This window comes from Corythoichthys intestinalis, chromosome 14, assembly GCF_030265065.1.
Source record: "Corythoichthys intestinalis isolate RoL2023-P3 chromosome 14, ASM3026506v1, whole genome shotgun sequence".
In the NCBI taxonomy this organism is placed as follows: Eukaryota; Metazoa; Chordata; class Actinopteri; order Syngnathiformes; family Syngnathidae; genus Corythoichthys; species Corythoichthys intestinalis.
Window position 1 is genome coordinate 46,066,363 of NC_080408.1, and position 25,398 is coordinate 46,091,760.

The 25,398-nt window shown below is 38.7% G+C and overlaps 1 protein-coding gene across 1 annotated transcript in view; it reads right to left on the reverse strand.

Moving 5' to 3' along the window:
- The window catches only part of usp33 (ubiquitin specific peptidase 33), a 54,504-nt gene extending 33,766 nt beyond the window's left edge, over positions 1–20,738 (reverse strand). Inside the window, exons 1-7 of the mRNA XM_057857270.1 lie at positions 20,570–20,738; positions 9,425–9,522; positions 9,256–9,309; positions 9,118–9,180; positions 3,071–3,211; positions 2,810–2,921; positions 670–739 (exon numbers count right to left, since the gene is read on the reverse strand). Of these exons, the coding sequence (XP_057713253.1) occupies positions 670–739; positions 2,810–2,921; positions 3,071–3,211; positions 9,118–9,180; positions 9,256–9,309; positions 9,425–9,508 (524 nt within the window). The 5' untranslated portion in view covers positions 9,509–9,522; positions 20,570–20,738. The remainder of the gene's footprint in view (positions 1–669; positions 740–2,809; positions 2,922–3,070; positions 3,212–9,117; positions 9,181–9,255; positions 9,310–9,424; positions 9,523–20,569) is intronic.
- Positions 20,739–25,398: the final 4,660 nt, after the last annotated feature.

Consider the following 25,398-nt stretch of genomic DNA (forward strand, 5'->3'; position numbering starts at 1 on the left):
ATTTTGGGGGTACTAAAAGGATTAATTCCGACTTGCTCGGAAATTCGGTTTACGTTGCCAGCGTAAAAACGGAACTCGTTCGCAACGCGGAGCCTTTCAGTCAAAACAGATTCTGATAGCCAGTATTAGCGACAACACGACTAGCAAGATTTACTATCTTGGCGACAAGGGCCTAGGCGAAAATTTACTCAAGACTTTCCACTCTGTCCAAAAAGGCCGCTACTCAATTTCACCGAGAAGTCCCCTCCTACATACTCAATGAAGTGGTTGCCGCTGAAACCTTCACACTAGGCTGCCGCTAGTGTAAAACAAGGGCTGTGAGCTCTTCCTTTTTCATACGAGGTGTTGTCTGTTCCCAAAGGAACTAAAGGTGCGCAGTGTTCTGACTCACTAGCGGGAAGTCATTTCATTTGTAAATTATCACCAGGCTTTTCCATTCCACTTAAAATCTGACTGCCCTCTAGGCATGCAGTGTCGCATTGAAGGATTGCCGTTTGGTACAAAGCGTTGCTACTTTTAATGGCGACTCACAAAGGGTGGGCGCAATAACAAAGACGAGCCTTCGGGGAGCGACAACAGGGTTCATTTTGAAGCGGTGCGCTGCAGTACCTTTTATAGAGTGTGTGCGAGTGTCATAATGGAAAAGACGGTGCATCGTCGTCGCCTCACCAGTTGGACAAAGCCTGGAGGGCGGCGTTCATGTAGCATGTGTTGCCAATGTTTTTCAGTCCAGTCAAGCCTGGGAAGAGAGAATGGTGTGGTGTTAAAACGACCAATCAGAAAACAACGTGTAGGAGGATTTGGTAAAGTCTCTGTCAAATCTCATTATATTCATATCACATTTTTGCGAGTATGTCAGAAGCTGTAATATCAAAACAGAACTTGCCCTTTATAGAGCAGGGGGTTATATTAGGAAAGTTTGCCTGAATGTTGCCAATTCGTTTCGGGGGAAAAAAAACAAATAACGGGTCATCCCAGAAAGTGCTGAAAAAGCCATCACAAAGTGTTGACATATTTACAAAAAGACCACAGGTGTTAAAGACGCGGCCCGGGGGCCAGATCGGGCCCAACACATCATTTTGTGTGGCCCAGGAAAGTAAATTGTGCACAGACTTCGTTTCTCACTAAAATGAATTATATATTAAATTTATGTAGTCCCCAATGAAAGATCAAGAAGTACAAAAATACATATTTCATAAATATAAATGTAATAATTATTTTTTTCCTGACAAATAATAAAATATACGAGTGTATATAGAACACTCTTTCTGAGTGTATTTACCGTGTTTTCCCGCACTATAATGTGCATCTGTCTATAAGATGCACCTTCAGTGAATGGCCTTTTTTTTTTTTTTTTTTTTTTAAAGTTGTTTATGTATAGTGAGCACTGCATTATAAGGCGCAGTAGTAGTAATAGTTGTAGTGGTCAGGTTGTAGTGGTTATAAGGCGCACTGTTGGCTTTTGAGAAAATTGAAGGCTTTTAGGTGCGCCTCATAGTGCAGAAAATACAGTCCACTTTTTATCTATTTAGAAATACTAAATGCATAAAATGCATTTAAAAAAAACAGTATATACTATATATACTATCTTTTTCCATTTTTTAAATTTAAGAATAAAAAAATAAAATACATTGGGAAATATGCATTGATGGGGTGGAGTCTAAATACATATATATACATTTTATTATTACTGTTTTATTTTATTTTAGGAGCATTTTTTTCTTTCTTTTGAGGAAAAAAGGGAAATACTAGTATATATCCTTTTGTAATGCTGCTAATCTTTATAGATTGAACCCACAGAAGAAAAAGTAAATGGAAGGGTTTTCCCATTTTAATTTTTTCCATTCAAAATGGAACTAAATTGAATTCAATAAAAAATAAATATTTCACAAAATAAGAGCATATTTACTGTTTTTTCTTCATTTTAAAAAAAATTTAAATATTAAAAGGTTTTTACTGTTTGTTCTCTTTTTCATTTTTCTTTCGATTAGGGCTGCAGCAATCGATTATTTAAGTAATCGATTAATCAATCAATTAGTTCGAATAATCGAGTAATCAGAAAAGGAACATTCAATGCGTTGCAGAATAAATTTCAGGAGATGTAAAACAAAGGCTTGCTAAGATTGCACTTTTAAAAGAGCATTAAATGCAAATACAAAATATAATTCCCGAGTGTTTTTCTTTTCAAACTATGCAGAATTGCACTTTCATTTCCCAAGACCAATAAATGTATTTAAAAATAAATTAAAATACCTTAGCTAAGCCTCAAGCATTAAAAAAAAAAAAATATATATATATATATATATATATATATATATATATATTAAATGAGGATCTAAGTACAACAAAAGAAAAATTGGCTAATTTGCATTGCAAAAAGATTGCAAGCTTAAATGCTATAAAATGCTATTTAATTTTTTTTTTTTTTTTTTAAGGCTCTTAGCAAATCGTTCAAACACATATTCCCATGAAAAACTGCTAAATATACCTCAAAACTAAATTACAAATGGATAAACAATCATGTAAGCTCAAACAACAACTTCCAACATTATGTTGGTCTTAACAGGGAGCAGCTGGATTCCGCCATTTTAAACGAGTTACGTACCACTGACTGTTGCCACTAGAGGACAGTGTATCCACCCCAATCAATAAAACTAAATGCAGACACTTTCAAAACAAACCATTATAACGCCACTCTAATTAAAGAAATCCTTGGGCAAAGCTTTTTTATTATTAGAATTACTTGAGTTGTTTGATTAATCGTTGCAGCACTAATTTTGATTATTATTTGATAAACGTTAAATCTCACCTCGAACATGCGCGTCATCCTCTTCCTCCATCTCCATTTCCAGGTCTTCACAGACGCCGTTAGGGGTCACGTGGAGGGAGACGGGGCTCACGGGCGAGGTTCTGTTGCTAGCCTTCATTTACGTACACATACAAACAATGTCTGTTATCTAGACTTTGATAAAGTTTAAAGACCAGGGCAGAACATTGCTGTGTAAAAGCAATTATGCAATAAAGTTGTCATACTCTAAATGATAAGAGGATCAGGAGTGGCTGTGTGTACCTGCTGAGAAGCGGCAACAGGCTTGCTGTTGGACTGGAGGGGCGGAGGAACTAGTTTACGGTCCAGGAAGACCTCCTTGCCACAGGCGTAACACCACACTCGTAGCGTGGTCAGGTTTACTGTCAGGTTGTGGCCCGTTTCCTATGTGCACCAATGATAATAAAGCACAACATTGGCTACATTTACGTGAAGAAAAAAAATCTCCTTAACGCGATCGTTTTTTGGAATTGAAATTATGATAGGATGTACTGTTTTTATAGACACTTGGATGTTCATGCATCAAACCTTCGTTCGGGACAAATTATTTTGACATGCGCAGATTTATGCTGCCTTCAAGTGGCGTCATAATTATGGTGATTTGTTTTTTTTTTTTATGAGTTATCGTCAGGGGTGAAAGCAGTCCAGTATAAGATTCAGGCCAACTGTCAAAACACTATGTAAAAAAAAAAAAATAAAATACAAAGCTGCCACACATGCATTTCTTCTCCAAGAAGAAAACAATCTACCAACATCAGATTTACATACACAAATGTTAACAACAAGCATAATAAAGTGCTTGTGTAGCGTAAACCGTTTCCACCGATATTTATTATTTATTTTATTTCACGGACGGCATGGAGGATTTTCCCCAGCTGCTGCAGTTATCGGACTCTGACGATGACGAGTCACGTCAATGTGTGAATGCAATGGATCAGATCTTTAAGAGCAAGGAAAGAGTTGAGGAGGCTTATTTATCATATTTTGTTTTATTTGCTCTGATGGGGAGGTTCAGAACACCTTAGCTGTCAATGTGCACTTTGGACTTCTATTTGTTCAATTATGTTAGGCTACTTATTCATTTCCTTATGATTTTAAAAAAAAGTCAATGTTTGCGCGATCTCAAAATATATTCCATTTCACTTAGCATAATATAAGTCAGTTGTACTTATTTTTCTGAATGTATGTTACTTATATCTTTATTATTAAAACACAACAAAAAGTACATGTTTACATTATCTTCTTTTTTAATATACTATTGCATCCTATGTTCTAAGTAGTGAAAATTGAGATTTGGCATTTAGTTTGTGAGGAAATGAGGGAAAATAAAAATTAGGAGATGGAGTTTGGTGTTATAGCTGTTTTTGTTAACTTTTATTTTGCAAATCATTGAAAAAATACAATTTTGAATGAAAATCAGTTTTTGTATGTGTTATAGAAATAACTGACCAAAACAGTTTTCTTTGCATTTTAGTAGTTTTGACCCCCGCCCTCCCAAAAATAAATGAATAAAATTTCTGACTCCGTGGCGACGTTCACATCTTGAGTTCCGGCAAGAAATTCTAACCACTTTCACCCCTGTCTATCATCCTGTCATTTTGACACAACCATAATGACGTGAAGTACAAATTTATAAAACTCATTTATATACTGTATATGTATTTATGTTTATACAAGACGTATTTTTAACTAAGTGTTTATTAAAATGTTCCGTTCCAAACAAAAACGTACTGTTTATCTATTTTGCCAAAACAACATTGAAAGATGCCAAAGAACTGCTTTTAATTGTTGGAAAAAAAAGCCTCGCTTTCACTCTTACATTCATTCTTAATTTGGAGATGGGTGTGTCAGGGGGTCGCCAGCCAGTAAATTATTGATGGAGGACGCATTAGCGGTCACACAGTAGCGGGAAAGGAGGCCCAGATGACAAAGGATGAGGATGGCTGAATGAGGAAATTCAGCAGACGTTTTAAAACAATCTGATGCAGTGTTGTTTTCGTCAACGATGACGATTATGAAAATATTTCGTCAGCGAACATTTTTTTTTTTTTTTTAAATGACGATGAGGAGCTAAAAACGGGTCTTGGGTGACTAAAACAAAATGAGACGAATGCTTCTATAGAGTTTGAAGAAAGACTCGGGTATTTAATTTTGTATTCGCATTTAATGCTCTTTTGAAAGTGAAACCCTGGTGCCAAAGGATGCGCAGGTCAAAATTAATGTTACTGCAAGCATAAACATCTTTTTTACATCTCATAAAATTCTTCTGCAAAGCATTTAATGTTTGTTGCCCGATTAATCAAACTAATCAATCATTGGATTCATCGATTACTTAAATAATCGATAGCTGCAGCCCGAATTCAGTCATTTTTTTGGGTATTATGTTCATCCTAATAAGTCAAACAATATTAATAAAAGCATGTTTATTTCATATTTTACACAGTGTTTCATGCTCCTGAATGAAATGGACCGCTTGGATGTGTGTGGAAGCGATCGTTTTATTTATTAAATTTTTTTGAATCCCGCACCATGAAAATGAGTGACTTCCCGCTCCAGTCTCGGGTTGAGGATGAATGCGAATGCGACGTCACCTGGGTCAGCATCTCACAATAACGCATTGCTTTATAGCATGCAAATGGGACTGTGGAGTCATCTGATTTTGCGGATTAATTCGTTTATCTTTCACATCACGCCAGTCAAATGTGCTGCAGGTTTTTGTTGCTGCACCAGGAAGAAGCGTGTGAGCCTTTTTGGGTTTCTAAAAGTTCCCGTTCACTGCGGAGATTGGCCAAAACAAGTCCGACAACTGTGGGACCATTGGATTTAAGAGGAAGTGAGTAACTACATGTTTTGTGTTATGTCAAATACTGGGATCATAGTACACATGTTAATTAGGAGGTGGGTTGCATTTTGTGGCTGACTGTCCACCAAGAAGGCAACTCGGCGACGACCGGTGGCTTGTCGCACACCCCCATTGGTCCTCTTCACTTGCCCGCCGAGAGTACGCTATACCCAGCTTATGCTCGTGAAGCCCCCCGCTCTCGTCTGAGGTTCGCCATATCGTCCAGACTTCCAGCCCCTTCTGCCCTCTTCGTGTGCCCGGCAATACACCACTATCCTCGGGTTGGGCTTGAGCCGACACGCACTGCTCCGGCGTCGGACGGTTTGTCCGGCGGTCATTCTCCAGCTGCTTTAACCTCAACGAGCATTCCTACCCGTAGCAGGAGTACAACGAGCTTGCTCGCCGGCGATTGGTGAGGGCTGTCAAATTGTCGCTGTGTGTGACATGAGTTGGGGTACTTTTGTGCTTTTTTTTTTTGTTTTCGAAAGGCGAAAAAGATTTGAACAGCCGCTCGGCGGTCATTCTTTAGCTCTTTCCCCCTCAACAAGCACTCCTGCACGCAGCAGGGGAATAACGAGTTGTAATTTGCTCGCCGCAAGTTGTCCGTGAAGACAGTCAACTCCGCCGCCGTGTGACATGGTCCGGGGTAGTTTTGTGTGCTTTTTCGTTTTCGAAAGGAGTGAATAAGACTTGGAAAGGCCAGTCGGTTCGGGTTAGCATATCGGCTAGCTGTCACGCCTCTTGCTTTGTTTACGCTCTTTCCTCAGTCTCCGAAGCCGGGGCAGCGAAATGACAAAAGCCGGACTAACTCCAGTGGCATAAAATACCGTTCGGTAGGTGCAAGAAGTCAACAGTTTTAACCATTATGCAGTAATTTTGCCCCTTAGTACTGAATAAATGCATTTTTAATATTTCATGTTCCATTTAGCACAAGACTTATTTGTCATGAAGATACCATTTATTTAGCAATTGGGGAAAAATACTTAGATAAAAACAAAATCCTGTAAAAATATTGGAGTAGCGAGATTGAAACAATGATGACATTTTGCTGCTCTGTGTCGTATTTCCCTCGTTCTGAATCTTCCCTCTCAATGGGCTGAAATTTAAATCAGCTGAAATTGTGACCCTGCCGACGTCATCCTCCGTGGGGATGCTAGAGCGCTATAATGAAAGGCGTGGCTAAACGGCAGATTAAAAGACTAATTTCTCATTATCTGCACTTCACCAACTTGTTGTATAAAGTCGAATCATCTCAAAATATGATTCTAATTCACATAATAATGCTATTTAAGATTTTTTTTTATGCTGTCGCAGGCACTTCAACGGGTTAAGCATTTTCTTCTCTTTACTGTCCCAAATAAGAGCCAAACTGCTTTAACAACCAAAATCCAGACACAAATGCAATTTAATCCATCAACTCAATAGATGGAAGGATATAGCAGCGCTTTCAAATCATTCCACCGAGCACACACTCACGCATCCACCGTTTTTCATTTATGTCAAGGAGCAAAGCGTGTCAGTAGAGGCTGAGCAAAAGATGACTTTGCATTCATAACGCTTTCGCAATGACACATCCTAGCCAAAGACGGATATTGTAACTGTGCGAGCGGCAGAGGCGTTTTGCCAACCCCCACTTCCTTGGGAAATCACGATTAATAATATATGAGCCACTCGCGAAAGAGTACTGATGTAGAGGAGCCTTCGGCTGTTTAAATCCTATTTTTTTGTGGCATTCAAAAAAATCATTATTTCCACTATAAATGTGACTCATCACCAACAAGTAAACCTAAAGAAATAGTGAATTATTATGTTTTAGTGCCACTTGACTGCCAGACGTCCAATTCATTTTGACTGGGTGGGTTGGCAGTATAGCTGCAGCAATCGATTATTTTAGTTGTCGATTAATCTATCAATTAGTGAGTTCAAATAATTGGATTAGGAACATTTAATGTGTTGCAGAATAAATTTTAGGCGATAAACAATAAAACAATGGCTTGCTAAGATTGCACTTTTAAAAGAGCATGAAATGCGAAACATTTCTGAGTTTCTCCAAGCTATGCAGGATTGCACTTTCATTTAAAAATAAATTAAAAGACCTGATCTTAGCCTCAAACGGTATTAAAATTTAAATAAATGAGGCTCTAAGTATAACAAAAGAACAATTGGCTAAACTGCATAGCAAAAGTCCGCTGGCTTAAATGCTATGAAATAGTTTTTTTCTTTTTTTTTCTTACAATATTCTTAACAAATCATTCAAACACATGTTCCCACAAAAAACAGCTAAATATACCTATAAACTAAATTACGAATGCATTTAAAACAAAAACAAAAAAACATTTGTTTATGTTGGTCTTAACAGGGAGCAGCTGGACTCAGCAATGTTAAATGAGCTATGTCATATTCACTGTTGCCACTAGAGGGCCGTTTATCCACCCAAAACAATAAAACTAAATGCAAACCCTTTCAAAACAAACCATAAAAACGCCACTCTAAACGAATAATCGAAGCAGGAAAAATTGAATTGAATTACTCAAGTTAATCGATTAATCGTTGCAGTCAGTCAATGGCAGCCAGTGAATTGATTAAAATATAGCTGTCTGCTGTGAATTTGAATGGGTTTATCTACCAGTAGACGTCCAATCAATTTGAAGTGGGAGGGATGGCAGCGAATGAACGAATTAACTGGACGTCTAGTGCCGTCAATGGCAGTCAATTAGTTAACTGTAGTTATTGCAGTAACAATATATTTTGAATATTTGGGGGGATTCTTTTGTTCAGGTTCAGGTGTAATATTTTGCCAATAATTTTTAAAATTATGTATTTAATTTTTTATTTATTTTCAATGTTGGGATGACTTCGATTTAATTAGACTGTTGCCACTACTCCAAGTTGAATGAATTGGACATCTGTCATTGACAATGCAGGCAATGAGTTAAATACTACTTACTAATACTTTTTTTTTAATCAACTTTTGAGTATTTTTGTCATTAATTTTGTTTTTATTAACAATATATTAATTTATAAATGTATTTAATCATAAACTAAAACAAATACTAATAATGAAAACATTATAATGATTGGTAATATTAAAAATAATACAACAACAATTGGTGACCACACATTTGGACATCATATTTTAGGTCAAGTAGTCCACACTAAATGTTAACTCTTTCAGCACCATTGATGATGACAGACGTCCAATCGTTTTTACCTTTCTGCTATAAGTTTAAATTAGTTTGTCACCACGACATCCAATCCATTTTAACTTGGAGTACTGGCAGCAAACAAATGAATGTCTACCTCGGTCACTGACAGCCAATGAGTTATCATTGTGACCTACATGACCCAAAATGTGCTATTTGCAGCCACTTCTGTCAGATTCTCTCCTCCAAACCCAATAACAATAATAGCCCCAAAACAGATTTAGCTTGACGCTTTGTCGTCTCACCTGTGAGTGTCCCGTGCTGTGATCTGCATGGGATTCTCCGCAGCCGACATACGCGCAGCCATTCTAGTTACACAAAAAAAGCAATATGGTGCTGACATTTCCAGATAGTGAAAAAAACAAAAAAATTTTTAGTCTTACCTCCAAACACGCCCATAAATTTGGTCCTCCAACTTTACAATCTTGACACTGGCCCTGAGGATGTGACGACATTCATGTTAGCAATGCTTCAATTAAACATTACCATATTATCGTCCATTTCTTGGGAATATTAACAAGCAGTATTGAGGATGTCGGTGAACCGACTCACGTGTGACTTTTGAATGAGTTCCTCTTTGGTGATCTCCCCCACGCAGTCCAGGTGGGGGCAGTCGCAGCTGGGGGCCGGCGGCATCGCTCACCTCACAGCTGCCAAAGATAATAATAAATTGTGATGCAACGATTAATGAGGTAACTCGATTAGAAAAAACTTTTGTTGCTTCAACGATTTGTTTAATCAGAGTGGCGTTGTAATAGTTTGTTTTCAAAGTGTTGTACAGTTACTCCCCGGGTTACGTCGTACCCGACTTAAGTAATTTCGACTTTACGACACCAGAGTCTCGTCCACCAATTTGTCTCCAGTCGTTTGTTTTTTTAGTCGCGTCAACAGTAGGTTATTTTTTACTTTATTTTATTAATATGACTGTTCTGCACTTCGGCAAAATGTTTATTTGATTATAATGTTGACTTTTGTTTTGTGATGCATGCTTTTATTTCGGCGCAGGAAGCATAGACCAGGTAGTACTTCCACACACGAGTAAGCACGCATGTACTAGGCATTAAGCTTGTCGCAATATGCAATAATTCCATTTATTGCGCGATAAATAAAAATGAAGGCGGTAATTTTTCCGCTGCGATTTATCGCCTTGCGTGCACGTGCGTGCGCGCGTGGCAGACGTGGTGTTAAAAGTTTGGATTCCTCGTTACCAACTGCGCAAAATGCATCTTCGTTCCAGGTCCGGCAAAAACTAGCGCCGGAGCCAATCGTTCCCATTACATCCTATTGTTCAACCTATACCGGCCGCATCAGTGCGCCGGAGTGACTGTGGACCATCTATGGCGCGCCGGTGTTGTTGACGTGTGGGCGCTCTCGTCAGGAGTGACATTTCACGTGGGGCGGCTATTTTTCGGCACAACGCCGGATATTTACAACGAAGTCCGCCAAAACATTGCTACCGACTTGGCTGCTACGAACAACCTCGCTTTGACAACGAACAGCTGAATGAAATGAAGAGCGCTGTGCTTCAAACTCGTCTTGTTTATGAAAGTCGATTGTCATATGCTGGTGTTGTGTAGTAATGAGCAGACGTGACTTCAGCGGCGCTTGCTAACTTTTTTAATGCGCGCACACACTAGATATCATGAAATGGCAAACTAGATGTGCTACGTCCCATGCCATTGGCCACGTGAGCCCAGAGTGATTATGGGACACGTAGTTCATATACTACATCGGTGAATTCTAAACTGTCATGACTGAATGGAAGTTAAGAAGGCCAAGTCAATCCATACCAGTGACTATAGATAATGTTGCAAATATTGTTAATTCAGTACGTGACACAAATGGATTGGGACCACAACTAGGATGTCTTGCTCATGTAGTAAACCTAGCTGCTAAGAGAGCTGTAGCAATCAACAGTGTGCCCTGCCTCACTTTACAAACAGTAAAGATTGTTCTCAGCACTTTTATACAATTTTTTTTCAGATCAGTAAGAAGTAAGCACATAAATATTATGCACTAAAATGCATGTATATATGATGGCAATTTAATTTTTGCTCGTTAGCAAAAAAAAAAAAAATTTAATTAAAAAAAAAACGAAACAAAAAATATAATTGTTATTTTTTTACAGAGCATTAAATGTATTGAATCTAGGGCTGCAGCTATAGAATATTTTAGTAATCGAGTAATCGACTGAAAATTCTATCGATTAATCGAGTAATCGGATAAAACAAATATATTTTTAGGTGAAGAGCAATTATAGATATACATGAGAAAACAAGACATTTTATTATTTTCAGTCAATCAATGTCTTTATTTTTGATGTATATTGTTGAAAACAGCCAACAATTGCATCTCAGATGCAACTAGAATTTTTTTTTTTTAAATGACAAATTCACTGCTTTCACTCAAAAAACCTTTAGATCTTATTTTAAAAAAGTATATACATATATATATTATATATACATAAACACACCTAAAAATGCCTTTATGCTTGATAACACACATCACTTAAATGTTAGGATTTTTTCCCACGTTTTTCAATTGAATTTCTATTTGTGTCAAGCCATTTTTAAGTTCTAGTTAAGTTTTAAGTTAGTCTAAACTGTAAGTCCTGATAGGATTTTGAGTTTTTGCACTGTTCAAAATAAATGTATGATACAGGCTGTATTGGAGCACAATAGGGACTAGTGGTGTTTTATCCAGCATTGACTACTTAGCTAAAATTGATAGTTAGCATTATTGAGTTTTTATTTGACACCCTCATCACTCCACAACGCTATGTTATGTTAAAGCCTGTATGTAAGACACGTTAGCCAAGCATTGAAAGTGGTCTTAATTAATTGAAACCTAGCCCTCCGCAGTGCTAACGTAAGGTGAGCTAGTAGTGACAGTAACATTAATCTTATATATTGGCGCTTAGCGCTCTTAATTAGCGCTTAGCGCTCTACTGCTTTAAGATGGCGGCTGTGTGCTAACGCTGCCCAGACGCGGCCTAGTCTGTCATTGTGCATCTAGTTTAACATACATGTGATCTCATTGGACTCATTGGACGCTACCTGCAACTAACGTAGCATGTGCGGGCTAGTATTTAGCAACGTCGGCGTCGTTCGTAGCGGTTGTCGGCTGCAGTAAGTTTTTTTTTTTTTTGCTTCTTCCTCTACGCACGTGACATCAGCGCGTTGTCTCGCATTAAAAGTAGTCCGAGCAAAACGTGATGCTTAGAGCTGTCAAAATAAACGATTACTCGAGGTGAATAAAATTACTCGGATCAGTTTTTAAAGTCGAGTTACTCGAGTTGCTCGAGTATTCGTTTCAGCTCTAATTGAATCGGATCGAAAATCGTGTCCCCCGTATCAAAAATCGTACCGAACCATGACTTAACTGTATCGTTGCATCCCTATGGAACACCATTGCAGAAGCTATGACGCGAAAAGTTTTCATTTGCCTAAATGCTTAAGTTATTAAGTGTGATTTTTTTTTTTTTTTTTTTTTTTTAAACACATTTTATTTATTCTGTGTTTCTGTGCGGTATCAATATTGTTCTTTTTTACTTAAGAGGCATGGTTTTATTGTTTTTAGATGTGATTTCTTAAAAAGTATTTTTGAATTTAAGAGTAAATATCGCGTTTAAATGGGTGTATTTGATCTATTAATATATACTGTATTCGCACTGTTATTGTAAATTGGTTTTAAAAAATGGGGGGGCGCAATAATATCGCATATCGCAATAATTTATGAGAATAATTATCGCACACTAAAATTTGTTATCGCGACAGGCCTACTAGGCATGTGCAGATAACTGCTTTCAATGTTAAAACGTTATGGTTTTTAAAAAAAAAAAAGCAAAAAAAAGTCCATAATACCATCTCTAAGGTATTAGCTATTTATTATGCACCATAAACGCAGGGTGAAATCCCTCGCTTGCAGCTCCATGGCTCAACCCTCCCCCACTGGTTGTTGCTCAGTGTCAGTGATTCAGCTGTGCTACATGATGGCTGGAGGAGGTGAAACTCCTGAACCTTTCCCCCCATCGAAGTAAACGAAATCGATTATTATCGATTATGAATATGATTTCGTATTTTTACAAAATTAAAGGTTAGTAAACACTTTCATGAATGTTTCCCACCAGCTACGAGAGTTAACTCCAGCGTGTTTAAAGTGTCTAGCGGTGGTAAAACATGTGTTTTTTTTCTCTCTGGCAACAGTCTGTGTTGAGAAAGCGAGTGTGTGTAAAATGTAAACTCGTGCTTTTTTGCGATTATTTTTTTTCTGATGATAATAATGTTAAGCTATGGGTTTGCGCTCACCTAAAGGACTGCATTAGTCAATTTATTTTAATTTTATTTAGAATATTTGTTATGTTTGTTATTTATTATAACTTAACAAAATATTTATGTTCCAATTTGCTAATATATTTTGAAAAATAAAAATCCTGTTCTATGGAGAAAAGTTTTATTTCTTAACCCCCCATTTTACAGCGGTAATTGCAATATTGTGATACCGTGAAACAGTGATATTTTTGCTTAAAGATATCATACCTTCAAAATATCATACCAGCGCATGACTAGCATGTACACACGATTAAGAGCGTATTTGTGCACACGAAGAAGAGTACATGCGCACAACACGTGGAAGAGCGCTTATGCTCCCACGAAGAAGTTGAGCAGCCGAGTAAAGGCTGTGTTATGCTTCTGCGGCAGACCTACGTAGCTAAGGCAGACCCGATTTACGACCCTCCACCGTAGCCTGACGTGCATCTCCTCAATTTTCTGACTTCGCGTCAACGTGTGGAGACGTGACGCAAGTGGACTGTGATTGGTCCGCTCAGACGGTTGTTTCCGGTTCAGCGCGAGATAACCGGCATTTTCAAACAATGTTGTGCTACGCGAAAAAATGGACCAAGCCGACGTGAGTATCATCAAAGAGGTCCGCAGGTACGACAAGCTATACAATGTCTCATCAAGACATTATAAAGATTGCTGAATGGCAAACAATTCGTGAAGATCCACATTCAAGCATTCCATCTTGCATTGTTGTTTTGTTTTTTTTTCTCCGTTGGCATTATGTAACTAGAAGAAGTCGGCAAGTGTCCCCCAAAACCGTACAAACACAATGCCACATCCCTCTAGTGGCTTGATGGTGAATTACAGAGCAACGCGTTCCCTTGCCGCACAACTATCGAAAGCTCATTGACGCCGTAGTCGTTTTGCCGTCACCGTCAGGAGCATAACTCAGGCTTGAGAGAGAGAGGGGGGAAGGATTTAGCTTAGAATGCCGACTAGCTAGGACATAGCTCCAACATATAGGCGAGGATAGTCCAATGATGTACAATACATGTTTTTGGATAGGTATTATGAGATTTAGGGGGCATTTAAGGGTACTTAAATGGTTAATTCTGACTTACACAGAAATTTGAGTTACGTCGCCAGCGTAGGAACATGTGTTTTTGTTAAAACCTTACCCAAAAAAATCAGAATAAAATACAATACAACAGAGCAGTGTTTCTTAACCTGGGTTCCGTGAGGGGTTCGGTGAGTAAGTCTAAAGGGGTTCGGTGCAGGTAAAGAAATGTGGAGCCCTATTTTCGTACGCCGATTAAATGTAGGCAAAGTGGCTTTTTAGACCAGGTTTTGGACTGATTTGCTCCCAATTTACGAGATTATTCCATTTCTTTTAACTGCTAGTCCTCGTGCTGATGGGGGGAGTAACTGGTTTGCTCAATGGAAGGTTGACTCGCACTTCGTATGAACGAATACAATGGACAAATGAGCAGCGTGGTCTCAAATTTTGACCTGTTTATTAAACATTCTGTCAAAATGAGAAGAATTTTAAACGGGAATTTGCTAAATTATTAACTTCGATATATTGGTTTTGAATTTGGAAAAAAAATGCTTTATTATTTAACTTCGAAGGGTTCGGTGAATCCACGTGTGAAACTTTTGAGGTTCGGCACCTTCAGCAACAAGGTTAAGAACCACTGCAATAGAGTAAAGTAAAAGAGATTAGAAAGTATTTTTTGAACAACGAGATTTAAAGCTTCGCCATAATGTGCACCACACAAACCAAAAGCAGGAAAAACTGAGGGAAGCCAAGTAAAGAACTTCTGAGAACCACAAAATTGTCTTGTTTGCCATCTGTCTAGCTGAGAAACGCCACACTCAAAGTGAGTACAAAACAGGTGTATTAAAATGACTTATTGACTTTTTTCACAAAAGACAGCAAACATAAAAGTAGCAAGTCAATAAATGGTTGCTATGGTTTTCAGAAAATATTATTTTGTTGTAATTGGATCCTCATACAGTTTGAGGCTATGCTCAGGGATAAAGACTTGTTTCTCTATTTTACATCTTCTAAAATGATTCTGCAACACATTAAATGTTATTCGATGACTTGATGAATCAAACTCATTAATCGATGTCCTAAATAATGGATAGCTGCAACCTGCAGCCCTAATAACAAAACAATCTTAGCAACCATCTAAACAGCGCTGTTGTTTGCTTTGAATATCGGCTCCATCTCAGAAACAGGTTGAGGAAAAACCCAGAGTCAGGAGAGGAATGGATAATCACTGTCGAAATCAAGCTGCATTGTCACGGCATCACTCGCTATCAAAAGCTGCATATTCATGCTCTAATGTCTGTTGTCAGCACAACAATGATTGCTTTCAAATCAGCCCTGTGCCAAGGCTCACGTAGGAATTCTAAAAATATCATTTTAACATTGGGCAACAGATACATCCTACACTTGACAATGTTGAGAATAAATTCATAATTCAGTCGAAATAAAGCTGTAATATTAAACTCATGAGAACAATGCTCTGGAAAAAAATAAAATGACAAGAATAACGTCATTTGTGTTAAAAGAATACAGTAGAAATGTCAAGAATTAAGCTGTAGTAATACACAAGGAAAAGTCAGAAGCAAATGTGAAAGAATCAAGTCAGAATGTTACAAGTTGCAACCTTAGTCAGATTACTAGAATACAAAAATTATGAGGAAAAAGTCAGAATGCAACAAGAATATAATTTTGTTGCAGAGATGATTACACAAAGTATTGAGGAAAAGGTTATGATATATTTTTTATTCATACTTCATTAAGTACAATTGAATAATATCTTCTTGTAATTCTTTTTGTTTAAGTATAACTTTCCTCTTGTAACATATGATTACTTAAAACAGGTGCCCATTACGTTGATTGAGTGGTACTACGCCATCCAATTTATGTATGTACTGTAGCTCTCATGGTATATTTTTTCTTCTGCGCTAAATGAATTAAATCAATCGAATGAGTAGTAAAGGCAAGCAAAATAGGCATAAAGTACACATGGGCCTCTGATGCCAAGCTACTCAACAATGCACATGTCCCACTTGATTAACTCATTTGTTGCCGTTGTCAGCAATCGGCATCCAATCCATTTGAACTGGGAGATGGACTGGATGTTTATCACTGTCAATGGCAGTGAATAAACTAAAGATGCACGACAATTATCGGCCGATAACGGCACTTATGAAGTCATACAGATAATCCAGATAAAACAAAAAAATTCAACCGAATATGCAATCCGATAATTATATCTTGATTTAGCCTCCAAATGTACGCAATCGAAGCAGTTTTGTCCACTTCTCCACCGCCGCCTCCTCAACCCCTCCTCTCTCTGAAGCCCATGAGGGAGGAGGGGTTGAGGAGTATGGAGTCATAGAGGAGGCGGCGTTACACAACATGGTTGAGGCGATATCATGGCGGCTCTGTCACTAGCGCGGGTTGATTTTTTCGTAGGTGAAACAAACAACGCTCTCGCCATCTGCAAAACATGCACTGCATAAGTTCCTCGAGGCGGAAAGAAAGAGTCTTCATTCAAGACCACTATCCCAGCAGCCATTTAAAACTGCATCACAAAGATTTTTGGAACGAATACGAGGCTGCTGCTAGCACGAATACTAAACACACATAAACTAAGCTTAACTACGGAGCTTGTGATGATGGAGAGACACTGCGGCCTTCCTCGAGTCGGGTTGTCTGGGAGTGCAGCCCAAAGCAGGTGGTAAACCCCGTCTAAGGCTAAACACCGGCACGAGACCGATAGTCGACAAGTAACCGTCTTCCGATGGTGCCCACTGGTCTGGCAGGCCGCCGCCAGGCCGCCGCCGCCTCACACTAGACGGGGCGGACATGCGCGCCGAGCCCGGGTTCCCGGCGGCGGGACCTCCGGCGAACACCCTGGTTTCTCGAGCGGTCCCCCGCGGCGTGCAGGACAGGCGCGCGCCTCCGTCCGGAGCAGATCCAGGCCCCGAATACGCCGCGGCGAGCCGGCCAGACATCTGCTACAAACGTAGCTGCCGCCGCCACTCATCTCTGGTTCAACTGATCATGCACTACGGCCAGACAAAGGCCTGGCGTGGCCGGACAGACTGTTTTTTTATCGAAATGACCCGATAGCCCAAGCCCCGGATAAAAAAAATTATGCAGCTTATACGACCACCATTCTTCGTGAAAAACATGCCGATCACATCAGTTTCACCACGGACATTTGGACAAGTGATGTCAAGTAAGCATGCTTATCATGACGGCATAGTGGTTAGATGATATTTTGAACATGCACCAAACCACACTCACAAAGAAGTCAGACAGTCAGTAATGCATTCAGTACGCTGTAAATTTATGACGTCTAAATCATTCTTCTTAAATCTAGTCAAATATTTTTCCCCATCTTGTTTTGAGTGTTGAAGACTAGTTAACCGATGAATGCGCCAGATTATTCCACTTACTTGAAGTAAATATTAGCATTTGTTCTTATTAAGCCCACACATATTAAAAAATTGTCATTTTTCACAAGAATAAAATGCTTTCAAAGAATATTCTTGAATAAAGAACATTTCTGACAAGTTTTTTAGGAGTTAGTATAATAATCTATTGCTTAAAATAAGGCTGTTAACCCTATTTTCAGCTAGCAATCTTTCTTCAAGAAATCTAAGTGAAATATACTTGAAGCGCTGGCAGATAATTTCCCTTATTTCCAATAGATTTACACTGAAACAAGGGAATTTAACTAGTTTTGAGGTGTGTTTTTGCAGTGTAGTAATGTTATATGTTAGGAATGGCTAACTTTTAAAGGCATTTTTGTGCAACTTAGGTATTTACTCTGTAAGTAATTGTTGCCAAAAGTTTTACCATTACACAATGTCAGACAATCTGTCTTTCTTTAGATGATGGAATTTACTACTTGTTCAAATTTGATGTTGAAAAAAAGAGCAATAGATTATATTTTTGCACAGTAACATTTTCTCTTGTGTATACTTTAATTTTACATAAATATTTTAATAGAATTATCGGTTATCGGTATCAGTTGAAAAATCGTGCATCACTAATGATGACGTTCGTCAATGGTGCATTTAAATGTATGTTCACATGATTCAAAGACATTATTGAAGCATGCAAATAACTACTTATTTGGACCTGTAATGATGGAAATATATCGGCCAGGGCAAACCACATGCCTACAAACTACGCCCACATGATGCTACGGTGCTACAAACTACGCCCACATGTTGTGGGAGGGATGGCAGGGAATGAACATCGTTCATTCCCTTCCACCCCTCCCAGTTCAAATGGATTGGACGTCTACTGCCATCCCTCCCAGTTCAAATGGATTGGACGTCTACGAGTAATAAACTCATTCCAATTCACAGCAGAATTTCAACATTTGAAAATCCCATATCGGTCAACCTTTACAGAAAATCATGTTCAAACACAAAAATGACACCCCTTTATGAATGCAGCCATGTTGTGACATCAGTTATACCCACGATCATACACATTGATGGACTCGGGAACATTTGACATGTGATTTGATTGGCTAAAATGGTCCTAGCGTTTTAATATGGGCGGCCCATCCAGGAAATCCTGGCATTTATCGACGTTTTCCATTATTACACTATTACATTTGAAAACTACAATTGTCCCCCCCCCCCCCCCAAATAAAAAAAACCCGCTTGCACTTTCATTTTAAATGTTCCTTTTCAAGTGTCAATCAACAGTACCGCCCTTACCAATGTAACAAATGCACGTTTTGCTATATAGACCCTACTCACCTACGTCACAAAATGGGCGTGTCGCTGTTTCCGGCCGCCATATTGTACCTCTTTTTCAGACCTATTCTCATTGTTTTCAATTAGTCGAGCAAGTTATAGAGCAATTCATGGAAGCCCCAGTGTTATCTGACGCTGTAAACTCATTGGATCCGTTGCATAAAAGGCGTTACGTGGAAAAGCTTCAGTTTATCCATTCGCCAGATCCGTATTTGATGCCTAAATCGATGTTTTTCGACCCGCTGGCTTCGCCTGACATCTGATATCCTGATATTTACAACTATCTTGTCCACACAAAATCAGCCTATTCTCACGAAAGTTTGAAAAACTTTAAGAGCTTGGAGGCTTATAAATGCTACGTTGCTGGTTGGGTGAAACAGGTCCTCGTACACGAAAATTCGGCAGGAATCTTGTGCTCGGAAGGTGAGTAACGAAATTTTCAATTCAAAATCTTTTGTTCTTGCTAACATCCACTGTCAAATCTAATGTATTTCATATCATTTGTCAATGGAGCTAGGGCTTTTAATGTTTATATGGTTTAGCGATAGCACTCTCACTGTATACATATATATATAATACGTAATAAATATGAAGTGCGATAGCACTACTCCAGATTGTCCCTAGTTGAATTTATTTTTTGGCTTTTGACCTCAATAGTGAAATTGTAAATTAATTGTATGACAACTGTCTGATTATCCCCTTATAATTATATATTTTCAGGTAGTTCATTCACAACGTCTGAGTGTATGTTGTCTGCGATTAGCCTAGCAATGATCTTAATTGTGGTTCTCAGCCCAAAACCCTCTAAATATATATTAAATGCATCTTACCAGATATAAAATGACTACTACGTAATCTGTGGTTGTCGTTTGGAGCCCAGTTTTCTCGTCGAATTGCAGCAGTCAATCTCGGTCTCCTCTCCGGGTCTCTCGGAATACGGTAAAAATTCAAGTCTCTCCGTCTATCTTCTCTGTTTTTGCAACCGACCGCCACACACGACTTCACCATTTTGATTATTAATGTTAACGAGCAGAAAAACACGCCATAATAGGAGGAATTTACGAAGCGCTAATGCATTAACATGACTAGTATCCGGACAACATGGCGCGGGGGCGTGGCTGTGACGTCACGTGAGTAGGGTCTATAGTACGCCGCAATGGGACCTCAATAACGGAACGTGTTCTTAAATAACAATAGAAAAAAACATCAACATCACTTCTCACGTTACATTAACAAATAAAAATGCGTTTTCAAACCATATGTTTGACTCTAGACTAGGATGTTCAACATAAATATGCGTAATGACGGCCTGCGGAGGTGAGCTGTCAAAAGCAGGCGAGGCTTTGACACTTAACATTAGCATCAAACCGACAGTTGCCGAACACTTTATTTTGTTTGGAGAAAAAAGCGACGACTCAACTTGACGCACAAGTCCCGAGAACAAACACTATACGGGTGCGTGGATGCAGCTAATGATAGTGTCAAAGGATACGGCTACCTGTTAGCATCGGAGCTAACGTTAGCCCATAGCGTTGCGGTACAAAGCCGACAATCCTCCTCAGCGGGGAAAAAACTAAAACCCCGCCCGTCGGCGACATATGTTGACGCTTACCTAGACGATAAACGTCAGAGTTGCTTCCGAAGCTGGTTGTATTCCACTCCACTGTGTCAATAATCACGGTGATGGTTCTGGTAACGCCTTGGTCTCGATATTCAAACAGTCCTTCCTTGGTCGTTCTGACTGGTTGCTAACGTTACAGCCTTTCCCCTCAAAGATATCTCGGCAGGCACAAGATAGAAATCCCCGTGGTTTGGCTTCTTCAGACCGTTATCAAAGAGCAACGGCCGCGATAGAAGCAAGAGCGCAATCACATTACGAGATTTGTTTGCCGGATTTTGTAGGATAAATTTAACCCAAATTAGTAATATAATCATTTCACATTTATATGTATTTATTGAACTAATTTATATCATTACAATATTACTAATTCTTTATTATCATGGTTTCCTGGAAAAAATGTGATTTACATTTTATCCTAAAGGATTCTGGATAAGACGAAAATAGATTAATGGATAGATACAGTATATTCATAGTATCTAAGGCAGACATGTCCAAAGTCCGGCCCGGGGGCCAAATGCGGCCCGTGGTCAAATTTCATCCTGCCCTCAACCTCTGTCATAAAATCAATAACGTCTGGCCCGCACACAGACTTAATAAATTGGTCAGCAGTACTGCAACCAGCATATGAAGTAGCTTACACACGAAATGCTGCTCTTCATTTACCCACTAAAAGGCAGCAGCACTTTAACCCTTTATTGCCAAATGTATCACATTTGATACACCTAAAATGTCATGATTTTGAGACTAATTTAGAATTTTGACATTCCTTTTTGAAAAAAAAAATGATGGATGCAAGTCAACACATGCATCTGCAGGTTCCATGAGAAAAAAACATGACTTAGCTAGGTTATAGATATTAGAGCGCTTATTACACATATTCATTTTGACTTTTCTTTTTACAAATTTGAAAAATACGTTTCATTAGGACCTTATTTTTCAAATTTTGGATTTCTCTGATAATTGCTTCATGTTGCAAGTATTTAAGGGCTAAGCAACATTACTCTGTGTGACCCATTACTTCCATTTTCTAAAATGGTGACAATCAACAAAAAAAAAGAAAGTTGACTGTGATGGCCGACGCTTCAAGGATAGGTGGAAATTGGACTATTTCTTCACTAAAATACGCAACAACTGTGTCTTGCCTCATTTGTAAAGAGACAGTCGGTGTTTTTAAAGATTTCAATGTAGGCGAAATTACCAAACAAGACACGCCGACATGTATGACAAGATTACAGGGAAGATACGTGCGAGAAATTGAAGCAACTTGAAGCTAGTTTAATTTCACAGCAGCAGTATTTCGCAAGAGCCCGAGAGTCGAAAGAGAACGCCACAAAGGCTAGTTGCGAGATTGTTGAAATTATTCATTAAAAAAATAATAAAGCAGATGTGACACACTGAATGCCTTGCTAAATTTTGCTTAAATATATTGTTCTACGTAAAGGACGTCAGCCAAGGTCGGCCCCCCACTTTTTTACCACGCCAAATCTGGCCCCCTTTGCAAAAAGTTTGGACAACCCTGATCTAAGGACTCCTTTAAAAAAATAAACACTTTACTAAGAAATTAAAAAATTTTGTCAAACAGGAATGCTGTATTGTGCGATAAGTAACAACGACACTATAAAGTATGAATAAATGATACAAATCTATTGAGAAATACAATTAATTTGCGATATTGTCATCTGCGGCGATGGAGGGAGGCAGGCGGGGCAGCACCCCCCGCAGTGCTCAAAAACTATCATTGCATGTAATTAGGCCTGCAGCTATCGATTATTATAGCAGTCGATTAATCGATGAACTAGTTAGTTTGAATAATCGAGTAATCGGAACATAAGGAACAGGGAGCAGCTGGATTCTGCCATGTGAAATTAGTTATGTCATACTCATTGTCAACGCTATAGAAATCTATTAATAAATACAATTTATTTTGCGATATCTTCATATGCGGAGATTGAGGGAGGCAGGCGGGGCAGCGCCCCCCAGTTGCCCAGTTGCCAAAAAATGTCATTGCATGTCATTAGGGCTGCAGCTATCGATTATTATAGTAGTCGATTAATCGATGAACTAGTTTGTTCCAATAATCGAGTAATCGGATAAGGAACATAGAAAATTAAAATACCTGAGCTGAGCCTCAAACGGGATAAAAATAAATAAATAAATGAGGATCTAAGTACAACAAAAGAACAATTGGCTGACTTACATAGCAAAAGTCCAGTAGCTTAAATGCTGTCAAATGCTAACATTCATTTTTTAAGAATGCTCTTAAAAAATGGTTCAAACACATATTCCCACGTTATTTAAACGAATACTCGAAGCAGCAAATTTTAATTTGAACATTTTTTTCTGATTGAATTACTCGAGTTAATCGATTGATCGTTGCAGCACTACATGTAATTGACTTTCCTATTAATGAATTTAAAATAAAGACCTATATTGTGTATAAAAGTTGCCAAGCAATAAAACAAACAACAAAAATGAATGAAATGAACAAGAATCCCACAAAGTATTTCATAATGGGTCAAAATTGTTTTTCGAACAGATAATGTGACTAGCACCTTAGAGACCCTAACCCTACCAAGCATATACACAGCTGGCCAAAATTATTGGCACCCCCGCAATTCTGTCAGATAATGCTCAATTTCTCCCAGAAAATGACATCACAAATGGCAATCACAAATGCTTTGGTAGTAATACCTTCATTTATTTTGCTTGCAATGAAAAAACACAAAAGAGAATGAAAACAAATCATTATCATTTTACACAAAACTCCAAAAATGGGCCAGTCAAAAGTATTGGCACCCTCAGCCTAATACTTGCTAGCACAACCTTTAGATTTAGACAAAATAACTGCAAACAACCGCTTCCGGTATCCATCAATGAGTTTCTTACAATGCTCTGCTGGAATTTTAAACCATTCTTCCCTTTGCCAGCTGCTCCAGGTCTCTGAGACTTGAAGGGTGCCTTCTCCAAACTGCAATTTTCAGATCTCTCCACAGGTGTTCTATGGGATTCAGGTCGTTACTCATTGCTGGCCACTTTAGAAGTCTCCAGTGCTTTCTCTCAAACCATTTTTTAGTGCTTTTTGAAGTGTGTTTTGAGTCATTGTTCTTCTGGAAGACCCATGACCTCTGAGGGAGACCCAGCTTTCTCACACTGGGCCCTACATTATGCTTCAAAATTTGTTGGTAATCTTCAGGCTTCATCATACCATGCAACAGTCAAGCAATCCAGTGCCAGAGGAGGCAAAGCAACCCCAAAACATCAGGGAACCTCTGCCATGTTTGACTGTGGGGACCGTGTTCTTTTCCTTGAAGGCCTCGTTTTTTTCCTTGTAAACTTTATGTTGATGCCTTTTCCCAAAAAGCTACACTTTTGTCTCATCTAATCAGAGAACATTCTTCCAAAACATTTTTTGGCTTTCCCAAGTAAGTTTTGGCAAATTCAAGCCGGGCTTTCTTATGCCTCTGGGTCAGAAGTGGGGTTTTCCTGGGTATCCTACCGTAGAGTCCTTTTTCATTCAGACACCGACGGATAGTACGGGTTGACACGCTTGTACCCTCGGACTGCAGGACAGCTTGAACTTGTTTGGATGTTAGTCGAGGTTCTTTATCCACCATCCGCACAATCTTTCGTTGAAATCTCTTGTCAATTTTTCTTTTCCATCCACATCTAGGGAGGTTAGCCACATGGGCCATGGGCCTTACTCTTATTGATGACACAGCGCATGGTAGACACAGGAACATTTAGGTCTTTGGAGATGGACTTGTAATGGTAATGGTAAATGGTGTTATACTTATATAGCGCTTTTCCACCTTTTCAAGGCGCTCAAAGCTTTACACTATCTCGCCATCCACCTACTGGTGACGCAGCACCAGGAGCAATGTGGGGTTCAGTGTCTTACTCAAGGAGACTTAGACGAGTTCATCAGGGTGGAGACTTGAACTCACAACCTCTGGGTTGGGGGACAACTACTCTACCACTGAGCCACGCCACCCATGCCTTGAGATTACCCATGCTTCCTCACAATTTTGCTTCTCAAGTCCTCGGACAGTTCTTTGGTCTTTTTTTCTTTTCTCCATGCTCAATGTGATACACACAAGGACACAGGACAGTGGTTGAGTCAACTTTAATCCATTTTAACTGGCTGCAAGTCTGTTTTCTTTATTCCCACCACCTGTTATGTGCCACAGGTAAGTAACAGGTGCTGTTAATTACACAAATTAGAGCTGCATCAACATGATTTTTCAAAGGGTGACAATACTTTTGTCCGGCCCATTTTTGGAGTTTTGTGTAAAACGATAATGATTTTTTTTTTCCATTCTCTTTTGTGTTTTTTCATTGCAAGCAAATGAAGCTATTACTGCCAATGCATTTGTAATTGCAATCATTTTCTGGGAGAAATTGAGCATTATCAGACAGAATTGCAGGGGTGCCAATACTTTTGGCCAGCAGTGTATCTTGTAAATTAATTTATTGCTGAAACTGCGTTTCGGAGGTCCTCAACATGTTTTGCCCCCCCCTCCCGACAAAACTCAAACACCGCCTCTGGCATATCTTTAAAAAGTGATAATCGTTTTATTGTTAAGAAAGGTTAAAACAACAATAAAATAAATGATCAGATCACCAACCAACGTTACAAAATAATCTATGTACATTTATTTTGGTAATTTAAAAAAACTATTCAAATTACAATGTGCAATTGGCGTAATTGTTTAAAATAAATAAATAAATAAACAATGACGTAATCGCCGTGTTCTCTTGTGAAACACGACCTTCACTTTGACTTGCAATACCAGATCTAATCAAGAGGGGGCGCCTTAATT